Here is an 11,771-nt window from a genome sequence, read left to right as displayed (position 1 = left end):
AAAAAGTAGGGTCACTGACAAGGTACAAGTGTCAGAAGAACTCCCTGGAGTGGATTAAGTGGTTCATGAAGTGGTTTGGTAGCCCTGTTCATCCAGCTCTAGGTCCCAGCCACACAAAGATGAGTAAGCAGTAACATAGGTAGATAGATTATGCCCACTTGTTGCCAGTGACCAGGGTGACAGCTGGCCTCCTGGAGTCCTGCATTGAGGCCATGAGAGTCCATTCCCCTGTCTCCTGGGGAGGGGCTGCAGCTACTCTCGGCTTTCTGCAGAGGGTGGTACTGAGGTTGGGGGTGGGGGCAGGTTCCTCGACCCATGACTCCTGGGGCTCAGTCCCTGGAAGATGCCTGGCAGAAGGGGCCCAGGTGCTGTTGCTGGTCGGGGGAGATGGCAGGCAGCAACTCAAGACTCACAGATGTTTTTAATTTGTGCGAACTGGTGGACAAAGCAAGTCCTTGTGAAAACTCATCTCCAAGCTTTCCAAGCAGAGCAGTGTAACTTTCAGTCCAAAAAGATGGTGCCTGGCTCGGGTTCCTGGGGACCGCAGGGAGGCACAGCAGCATCGCCCGTCTTACCTTGTCACTCCTGTGGGGCTTAGCGGCTTAAAAACAACTTGTTTTCTTAGGTTGGTTAAAGCAATCAACGCCTACGTTTTGATGTTGGTTCAATGTGAATTTCCATTGATTTAGCAAGTTGTCTTTTGCATCAGGTTTTGAAAGTTTCAGATCTGAATTACTAGGTTTCTGACAAAGCTGGAAGGAGCCTTACATTATATATACGTGTGTGTGTGTGTGTGTGTGTGTGTGTGTATGTATCCCCTTTTTTAAAATTTGAGTGGGACTTTAGCTTTTTTAGTTTTTTTTGTTTGTTAATTTAAAAGGACAAGGGAGGGATAACATCATGAAAAATAATGGAAAGTGCGACGTCGTTTTTCTTCCTCCCCCTCTCTTGATGCCTCCCCGTCTTTTGATGGGAATGACCGAGAGAGGCACAGCTCGGGGAGGGGTGGGGCTGCAGCCTGTGGAGCCTTGCCACGGGCCTCCGTGAAGCCCGCCCTGAACGTGTTTGTGGACAGCACAGAGTGGATCTCAGCAGGCTAAGGACACCTTTCCCTGCCGAGCGGGTGATCACCTGTGAGCACCAGGAGTTCTCATCTCCCCAAACATCACCCCAAGGCTGCCAGCTGGTGACTGTAATCCCTGAAGTTGAGTGTAGGACATTAACATGATATTAAGAGGACATGAGACAAAAACACTTTCTTTTCCTATGAGGTGTATCATCATCATCATCATCATCACTGTTGTCATAGTTACTAAGAATTCATGTGTGCCCATCCTGTTGCTAAGTTCTTTGCATACATCATCTCGTTTGGTGATTCCTACACTTGAGCCCTCTCCCCCACCAGTTTCTGGCTCAGCGGGTCTGTCTGGGTCAAGGCCTGAGCACTTGCATCTGTCATGAGTTTGCAGGAGATGCTGGCACTGCTGCTCCTCTTCTCTGAGATCTACGTTAATCTGCCTGAAACGACCCCACGAAATAGGTAACATTATTCCCATTTCGGGGGCTTCCCAGGTGGTACTACAGGTAAAGAACCCGCCTGCCAATGCAGGAGACATAAGAGATGCATGTTCGATCCCTGGGTTGGAGAGATCCAGGGCACGGCAACCCCCTCCAGTGTTCTTGCCTGGAGAATCCCATGGACAGAGGAGCCTGGCGGGCTACCGTCCATAGGGTCACAAAGAGTCAGACACAATTTTATGATGAGGAAACAGGCAAGAAAAGGTCGGGTACCAGACCACAAAGCTCACTGTGGCTGACCATGAGCATGCTTTGACCTACAGTAGTTAATTTTTCAGAGGAAGTAGTGAGTGACTAAGACAGCCCACAGCCAAGGACTGGTGGGTTGTGGCATGTGTGGTGGGGTTTCAGAGTCTGGGTTGGAGGAGCAGGAAGTCTGGAGGTGATGCCTGCAGGACAGGCCAGCCATGGACGGTGCTGCCTGGGGGGCTGGCCATTAGGAGGGGAGAAAAGTGCTGGAAGGAGAGCCAGGGAAAGGGTGAAAGTGTTAGTTCCTCAGTCATGTCTGATTCTTTGCGACCCCATGGACTGCAGCCCACCAGGCTCTTCTGTCCATGGAATTCTGCAGGCAAGAACACTGGAGTGGGTTGCCATTCCCTTCTCCAGGGGATCGTCCCAACCCAGAGAGTGAACCTGGGCCTTCTGCATTGCAGGCAGATTCTTCACCATCTGCATCACCAAGGAAGCCCCCAGCCCAGTGGAATGCTCTTGGTGGGTCTCTTCCTCCCTGCGCCCCATCCATAGTGCCCGCTCACCATGGCTCTGTTTTTGTGGGATTCTGTCCATGCTGTGACCCTTGGTCTTCTCTTCATGCTCTTCTACCATCTTTCCCAGGAAAGGCAGAGGGAATCATTACAAAAAATATAGGAGGGAAATAAACAACAGCCTTTTCTCTTTGAGTTTATTTTGTGACATTATAAATTTTGGACTCTTGAAATTAAAAAATAAACTATAGGAAAATCACCTCTGAAGTGTAGGTAAGGGAGGGAAGAGTCACATGTAGCGGGAAGGCTTTTTCCAAGTTGGTCACAAACTTGTGAATTCAGATTGGAAGCTTGGAAAACCCGAGGAGAGGCTTGGCAGCACAGAAAGCTGGAAAGCAAGGTTGCGGATCAGTGGCCCCCTGGCCAAATTCCACTGACATGTTTTGTTTGGCTCCCGTAGTATTTGAAAAATAGTCAAATCAGTCTCAGACGTAGGAGTTTTCATAATAAAACCCTTGGTGTCCAGCTTCGTCTCTGAGGAGCGGGGAGCGCTGTTGTACGGTCTGTGGCTGGCTGGTGGTGGACCTTGTGAAGGGACTTGACTCCTGATCACAGCCTGCCCCTAGTCTAGAAGGTTCTGGTACTTCACCCAGGAAGGAGCAATACTCACCAGCAGGTGACTTGGAGGCTTGCGCTTACTGGACTCATCCTTCTCACCTGCCTCGGCAGCCTGTGTGTGAGAGCACATTGTAAACGTGGAGCCCTGTGCAGCCCTGGCAGCACAGGACTCGGGCCAGCGGGCAGTAAGGAGGAGGTGAAGGTGAAAGTCTTAGTCCTCAGTCGCGCCGACTCTGGGCGACCCCCGGCCTGCAGCCCGCCAGGCTCCTCTGTCCGTGGGATTTTCCAGGCAAGAGTCCTGGAGTGGGCTGCCATTGCCTTCTCCAGGGCATCCTCCCAACCCAGGAATTGAACCAGACCTCCTGCGCTGCAGGCAGATTCTTCACTGACTGAGCTGCTGAGAAGAGGTGCTTGGGGACAGTCTGTGTACCTGTAAGGGAAGTTCCCTGTGGCCTTCTTCTCAGATGGTGCCGGTTACTTCTTTCCTTTAAAATAGTTTCCAAAAATGGATTAAAAAAAAATGTGTGTTCTAAAATTATGATTATTTTGTAAAGTCCGCGCAGTGCAAGTGGTGCTTTCTAGGGCATATCTGGCTACAGCTGGGGCACTTCTGGGTGTTTTATGGCAAATTATTCTCAGATTACCCCTTAATGCAGGAAGGCCTGCCAGTTGTCTGAGCTCCCTGGGTCATATAGAAAACCCCTGGACTTGATACAAAACAGCTGCCTGGCTCAGTTGTTCCAAAAAAGGAGTGTTTTGGGGGCTGAAGCAGCAGGAAAAAGGTTTTTGTTGTTGGTGGAGATCTGGGGGGGAAAAAAGTTAAATGACTCTTTCCTGGCCATTGAAAGGTGATTGAATTTTGGTATTAGCAAATTGTGGAAATCTCGAAAGAAGTACTGGAGAAGGAAATGGCAACCCACTCCAGTGTTCTTGCCTGGAGAATTCCATGGACAGAGGAGTCTGGCAGACTACAGTCCATGGGGTCGCAAAGAGTCAGACACGACTGAGGGACTAAACCACCAGGAAAGAAGTACTCTGAATGGGAGTTTGTTAGGTGCTCGCTGGTAATACCCACACTATGTCCTGAGGAGGAGGGTGTTCTCCAGGGCAGGGGGCTGCACAGAACTCCGATGACCTCTGTGTCCCGGAGCCTCAGCCCAGGCGGGGCTGGGTCAGGGGACTGACCCCGGGTCCTCCCTCTCCTCCAACCCCACGGCCCCTGCTGAGATCAGCCACAAAAGGATTAATTGTCTGAGCTTCCCTTTGTCTCAGAGGCTCTAGGGGCCTCTCCAGATGCCAGAGTGTCTGTGTGTGTGTGTGAGGGCATGTGCACAGCTGTAGAAATGTGTGTCTGTGTGTATATATACTGGTGTATGCAAATATTAGGCTTCCCAGGTGGCTCAGTGGTAAAGAACCTGCCTGCCAATGGAGGAGACTCAGGTTCAATCCCTGGGTCAGAAAGGTCCCCTGGAGAAAAGAATGGCTACCACTCCAGTATTCTTGCCTGGAGGATCCCATGGATGGAGGAGCCTGGCGGGCTATAGTCCATAGTGTCACAAAGAGTCAGACACGATTGAGCAATTAACAATTTAATTTAACTTTGACTTTACACAGCTCACTGGCCTTGTTTGCCTGCTCCATATGGGGGTTTCATGGCAAGGCCCACAGAACTTTCTACACTGTTCCAGCACCTTCTCAGGACTGCCTAATCAGATGCAGTGCATTCTATGTGGCATTTAATGCAGGTTTCCAGAAGGACTGTGCAGTGGCCTGTGCTCATCCACCCCCATCAGTAGCTCTGGGACCTTCATACAGATTCCAGTCATCCTATTTCCTAGTGCATCTTTTTAAAAATACTTATTTATTTGGTTATGCTGGGCTTAATTGCAGCCTGTGGGATCAGGTTCCCTGGCCAGGGATCAAGCTGGGCCCCCTGCACTGGGAGCAGGAGTCTTTGCTGCTGGGCCCCAGAGGAGCCCCTGTGCGCGTTTTCAAAGACCTGCGGGATTCTGTGGCTGGTCTGTATGATTCCAAGATTCTCTGTTTCTTTCTTAACAAAAGTGTTCTTTGAAATGGCTGTAGGGACTTCCCTGGTAGTCCAGTGGTTAGGACTCCATGTTTCCAGTGCAGAGGGGGAAGGGTCTGAACCCTGATTGGGGAACTAAGATCTTGCATGCTGGGTGGCATGGCCAAAAAGAAGAGAATGTATTCACATATAAATGAATCACTCTGCTGTACAGCAGAACTTAACATTGGAAATCAACTGTCCTTCAATAAAATAACATTTAAAAAGTATATTTATAAAAAAAAGACTGTAAACCATATTCGATTCAGAAGCCAGGAAAAGACTAATAAAAACGATAAATCGAAATTCACTGCCATGAAGGATTTATCTCCCAGCCCCTTTTAACCCAGCACAGCTGTCATGTAAGAACTTTTTCTGATTCTTTTTTATTCTTGTCCCTCCCCAGTCCTATTTCCTCTCCCTGCTCTAGATAGGGCTTATCTTTTAACTGTGGAAAAGCTACCAATTAAACAGTACTCCAAAGCTTATCAAAATATTCAGGCAGTCACATTGTCTCATCATTAGCCTAACTGGAAGCCAGAACTTTTTCACCCCAGGAAATGTGAAGCTACCCAGCATGTGAAGTTGGTAACTGGCTCATCCTAACCTTTTGGGGGCTGCAGTTTCTACTTGTATTTTGTTCCCCCAATACGTTCTTCCTTGTTCTTTAAATTCTTAATGGTCCCTCAGGCGTCTTCCTCGTCTGTTTGTTAAAATCTCAAAGAAGGTGCCCTCCTGGCTGAGGTGAGATAGACAATTGAGTACATTCAGGTGAGGGGTGTGTGAACTCAATATGTTACGTCTTCCCTTTTAGATATGCTTTTGGTAACATGAAGCCTCACTGTCACTGGTTCCCTATTTCCAGGGCAATCAGTGATAATGCCTAGCTGAACGATTCTGGAGCTGAGCCATTCCCAGAGTAGCTAGGGGATTCTGCAGTAACCAGAGCTGGTTAGAAGCACTGGGCTTTCGTAGCCCTAAGATTTCTCCTAACTCTTCCTCTTCTTGGCTCGTGCCCACCCCATCCACCCTCCCACTGCCCCAGGTACCCTCATGTCATCTTGTAGCACCCAAGACAGCACCCCCAAAAGTCACCGCCCCACCCCTACTTCTGTGAGAGCTGACATCAAGGGGACTGTCAGTGATGTGTTTGGGGATGTAAGGTCTAACTTAGGCAGACTTTTTTTTTTTTTTTGCCAGAAATGATGTTATAGCTGGTGCTTTGGTTTTTAACTGCCACTGGGATTCTTAGTCATGTAGTAATTCAGCCATAAGTGGGTGAATGAGACTTCCATAGGCATGATTAGGGCTGAGCACTGAGTATTTTACATGATGGAATGGGAATGCTCAGATGCTGTCATGTCCGACTCTTTGCAATCCCATGCATGGACTGTAGCCCGCCAGGCTTCTCTGTCTGTGGGATTTTCCAGGCAAGAATACTGGAGTGGGTTGCTATTTCCTTCTCAGGGGATCTTCCTGACCCAGGGATCAAACCTGCATCTTTTGTGGCTCCTGCATTGGCAGGCAGATTCTTTATCACTAGGGCCACCTGGGAAGCCATGATGAAATACAAGGTTGCAAAACTTAAAGTTTAAAAAAAAACTTCAAAATTAAATTTTGAAATGTGATGACATTTTCACCCAGGGAGTATTGCCTATAAATAGTGGTATTGCTTATTTATAGAGTTTTCCCCATCCATCCCTGGTGGCTCAGACAGTAAAGAGTCTGCCTACAATACAGAAAATCAGGGTTCGATCCCTGGGTCAGGAAGATCCCCTGGAGAAGGAAATGGCAACCCACTCCAGTATTCTTGCCTGAAAAATCCCATGGAAGAGCCTGGCGGGCTACAGTCCAGGGGGTCGCAAAGAGTCAAACACGACTCAGCAACCAAGCATACACACCACCCCATCTGTCAGTAGGCACATGCGTGGGCATATATCCAGAGAGAAACACATAGAAAAGCTGCTTTGTCCTTATGTTAACCTGGTGACAACATTGTTAAGTGGCCCATTTTGCAGTTGTGAACACTGAGGCTCTGAGAGTTGAAATCCCTTGCTGTGAACTGGTTGAGGCCCACGCTGTACGGTTCGACCCCTGGTGGTGCTTGAGAGGTTTCCCTGGCACCCCCACAAGGCAGGGAGGAAATCACCGTGTCACCTTGAGTCTCCGCTTGTGGTCGTGCCCGGCATCATGCACACTTTCTCTTGATGTCACGTGTATATCACAGGTGCAATTTCCTTGCGGTCTTCAGAGCTGCCTTGCTGACCTTGAACTGACAGGCTTGGTGTGAAGTCTGTGCCGATCCCCTCCCCAGGGAGGCCCTGGCCCAGGTATCACCCCCCGGGGTGGGGGCAGCCAGGGGAACCTTCCAGGACCCAGGCTTGGCCATGCTTTCCTAATGTGAACCTCAGAATCAGCTGTACTCTGCCATCCCGTCCTTTCATGGCTTTGTCTCAGAGCTGAAAGAACCCTGTTTTGCTCTTGGAAACAGACAGTAGAATGGTGGTTGCCAGAGGCTGCAGGGTGGGGGTGAGTGGAAAGTGCTGGTCAAAGGGGACCGACTTACAGTTCTAAGACGAGTAAGTTCTGAGCATCTCATGTACAGTGGGGTGACTGTAGTTAACAATACTCTATTGTACAGTTGAAAGTGGCTAAGAGAGCAGATATTAAGTGTTTTCACCGAAAAAAGAAATAAAAAGTAACTGTGAGGAAATGAATATGTTAATTAAAATGATATGTACAGTAACCATTTTGCAATGTGTATATATATATATATTTAAAGTCATCACTTTACATAGATACACTTTTACTTGTCAATTACACCTCGTAGAAAATAAAAGATAAACATTAAAACATTTTTAAAAAAGGAGGGGGTGGGGAAGAAGTCTTTCCTGATAAGAGACACCTTCTGTCTAATCCACAATGGAATATTGTAGCCTCCTTAAGACCCTTTCAAAATACAATGATTCTTTTAATAACTAAATTGAAAGTAAAGATCAATCATTAAAATGTGTTATTAAAAATAACAAAAGTACAAGTGAGATATCAATGGGCTGTCTATAAAATAAAATTGTTTTATTATCAGTTTTGTAGCACAAAACACTGATTAAGAAGCAGTCCACATCATTACTGAGTTTTGTTTTCTGTTTTTTCCTGATTCATATGTCCCTTGAGTGACAGCTCTTAAATGTTTGGGCTTGGGAGTCAGAAGTCGTTATCTGGTTTCTCTTGTTCATTGCGTGTGTTTGTTCTTGTCAGAACCGCCCCCTCCTAATGATGTGACGAATACTCATGTGTATTATCTTAAAATGAGTACACGTTTGTATTTGTATTTTTGTTTTCAACATTGCCAAGGTGCTATGGAAAGTTAAAGTTAACACAAGATTGGAAAAAATAAAATTATTCAAAAACAGCAGCAACAAAAGCATGTTATTATGAAGCATTAGGAGGAGGGTGTTTTAAGAAATGTTTTAAAAATTGGCTATGTCAAGTTAGTTTTCTTGTGAATTCAGCGTATGCTTGGTATTATTTAATATGTATTCCTCTCTTTTTTTAATTGCAGCTTGGTCTGACGATAGCCATTCGCTATAGCCACAGGTAGGTAAAGTTACATCTTCTTTTAGAGTATCCTTCTTGATTCATAGCTTTTGGTTGGCTTGAGTCTGCATGTTTCTAAGCTGAATTTTGTTGGCTGCTCTACCCACAATGTCAGTAGCACAGCAGTGTGATGAAATTGATCTAGTTGCTGATTGGTGAGAGTTGATCACTATTTGGAGGAGTAAGATTTTTATGTAAAAGTAGTGGTAGATAGGTCATTTCTTTCAAAACCAAAAATGTAACACGCTAGGGCTGGGATACAGAGGTCACTTCTGGTAGTGAACTCTAAACTGAGGGTGAGAACTGGAGACAGGGGTATCCTGCGTGAGAGATGAGGCCAGAAAGCCAGGTGAGGGCTTGTTAATGAAGTCCTTGCCCCCTCAATGCAGAGCTCTCCGACTCCTGCCTTGGGTCCATCTGATAATGAATCGAAGTCCCTCTTTTTGTTTTGTTTTGTGATTTCTGCCTTTGTCTCCGCTTGCATCACGTTTATCAAAAACGTTTGTTTCTTATACTTGTATTAACCTTTCCCCTTTGCACGCATCAAAATGTATTAAGATGCTGAATTAATTAAGACACAGCCCAACGGAGAGGCAATAAGCACATCCCTGTTGCTACTCACATGACAGGCCAGTCAATTGAGACCAGTTGTTGGGCATGGAACAGTGACTTTATTCAGAAAGTCAGCAGACTGCCAAGATGGTGGACTGGTGTCCCAAAGAATCATTTACCCTGGTTAGAATTCAGTCTTTAAGAGGAGCCCAGGGCTGGAGGGTGGTGGTGGCTGGTTTTTACAAGCCCCTTGGTGCTGGAATCCTTTGTTCTTGCAGCTGTCCATGTAGGTCAGGGCATAATGTTCCTATAAACCTCCAACAAGACAAATGGTTATTCTCCGTTCTGCAACTTTTTATCTCTACAGGAATGGAAAAGTGTTATACCTTTAAAGGTCAGAGCCTTAAAAGCTGGGCTACCCTGTATATTTAAAGCTATAAGCAACATTCTCTTAATGATTAACTTGTAGCAAAAGCAGCGGGATACAAAAGTTAAAGAAACAGATCCAGTATGGAGTCAGATTTGCTCTCCCCTGTCCCATCTTCATGGGGTTGGAGGTCAAGGCTGCACAACCTGCATCTTGTCCCGTTGCCTCTGTCCTGTCTCTGGGGCCAGTGGGCGCAGAAGGGACCAGCCTTCCCTCCCAGATGCACGCACGTCACCATGTTGCCTGGTGATGTCTCTTCTGCTCCTCCAGCCACCTGGCTCTGTTACCCACCTCTGTCCTCTGGAGGTGCAGGGTGATGAAGGGAGTGGGTTTCTGGTTGAATCCTTTCTTTAAAAATCCCACTATCTTATTTAGAGTACTTGAAACTTCTATCCTTTTGTTGATCACTTTTTTAATGTGTGTAAATTATATCTAAGATAGATTTTGCCATTTTATTTATATATTTATTTACTTACTGAAGTGTGGTTAATTTACAATGTTTCAAGTGTACAGCAAATTGCCTCAGTTATATATACATATGTTTATATATTTCTTTTTCAGATTCTTTTCCACTGTAGGTTATTATACTGAGTATACCCCCTTGTGCTATACAGGAGGACCTTGTTGGCTATCGATTTAATGTACAGTAGTTTGTATCTGCCAATGCCACATTCTTAATTTATCCCTCCCCTGCTTTGGTAACCATAAGTTTGTTTTCTATGTTTGAGTCTATTTCTGTTTTGCAAATAAATTCACTTTTTTGTATGGGAGTACAAATATCTCTTTGAAACTTTGCTTTCTATTCTTTTGCATGGTGGGTCCTTTGGTAATTTTATTTTTAGACTGTTTAAGAGCTGCTATACTGTTTTCCTGTTTATTACTTTTTTAATTTTAATTTTTTTTACATTTTTAAAAATCTTTTTAATTGAAGTGTAGTTGCGGTACAATATTATGTAAGTTACAGGTGTACAAAATAGTGATTCATAATTTTTAAAGGTTATACTCCACATATAGTTATTATAAAATATTGGCTATATTCCTTGTATTGTATAATATATCCTTGTAGTTTATCTTATTTTCAATTTAATTTTTATTTTATTTTATAGTTTGACAATGTCATGTTAGTTTCCAGAGTACAGCAAAGTGATCCAGCTATATGTACACATATATTCATGGGGTTGTAGCTTGTGTCTGTACAGTTCTTGGTCACTTCAAGAGCTCATAGTTGCTATTGAGAAATGATTTCCATTTCTCTTGTTGCATTTGCCCAGAACCCAGATGACAGAATTGAGGTTTTCCTTGGTCTTTCTTGTGTGGATAGGGATATTTTGGGAAACAAGATTTGGGACTTTAGGTTCTAATCACCCAGTCTCTTTCCAGAATTCTAACAGGAGAGCCATATGGGGGCTTCCCACGTGGCTCAGTGGTAAAGAAGCCACCTGCCACTGCAGGAGACATGGGTTCGATCCCTGGGTCAAGAAGATCTCCCTGGAGTGGGAAATGGCAACTGACTCCAGTATTCTTGCCTGAAAAATTCCATGGACAGAGGAGCCTGGCAGGCTACAGTCCTTGGGGTCCCAAAGAGCTGGACATGACTGAGAGGCTGGTCACACACAAACACAACAGGAGAGCCAGGGCCAAGCGAGGTGGAAGAGAAACCCTGGCAGACAGCCTCCGTGGATGGAGGTGAGATAGAGGGCAGAGAGGAGGCATGGTTCCAAGAGGCTACTTTTGGGAGGACATTCCTCAGTGTGAAGAGGAACAGGCTAGGGGGCTGTAAAGGATTTGAGTGTGGGAGGGAAAGGGCCCGCTAAGATCCAATAACCCTGTGAGCAGGCAGAACCTCTTAGGCTGCTGCAGACGCATGGGGGCAGAGCTGCCTGGAGCCAGAGGGGCTCTTGTGTGGCAAGAAAGGGGCTTGAGGCTCAAAGGATGCTGGTTTTGTTTCCATGCATCTGCACTGGTGCCTCGGCTCTCAAATATCTCTTATTAATACCACGCACGGTGTTCAGAGTTAGGACCCCTCAACCCTACCCCCAGCTCTACACTAATACACGCACACCCCAACCATCCCCACTTCTGCCCCAGGCATCGTTCAAACTCCTGCTACACCTGTTACTCTAGACCTGTGTGTGTGGTAGAGGAGTGCGAGCGTGTGTGTGTGTGTGTGTGTGTGTGTGTGTGTGTGTGAGATGTGGTGTAGGATAGAAGACTGAGGAGCTGGGACGGT

General features: G+C 46.1%; 1 protein-coding gene across 3 annotated transcripts in view; it reads left to right on the top strand.

Moving 5' to 3' along the window:
- ACOXL (acyl-CoA oxidase-like) overlaps nt 1-11,771 on the top strand; it is a 332,871-nt gene that overhangs the window by 87,332 nt on the left and 233,768 nt on the right. For all 3 annotated transcript variants that reach the window (XM_010829556.1, XM_010829558.1, XM_010829557.1), the window contains exon 10: nt 8,528-8,562. In XM_010829556.1, coding sequence (XP_010827858.1) covers nt 8,528-8,562 — 35 coding nt within the window. The remainder of the gene's footprint in view (nt 1-8,527; nt 8,563-11,771) is intronic.

The sequence above is a fragment of the Bison bison genome, unplaced genomic scaffold (assembly GCF_000754665.1).
Source record: "Bison bison bison isolate TAMUID 2011002044 unplaced genomic scaffold, Bison_UMD1.0 scf7180017864508, whole genome shotgun sequence".
Classification (NCBI taxonomy): domain Eukaryota; kingdom Metazoa; phylum Chordata; class Mammalia; order Artiodactyla; family Bovidae; genus Bison; species Bison bison.
Note: the sequence above shows the minus strand (reverse complement) of the source record. Positions and strands in the feature narration are given on the sequence as shown.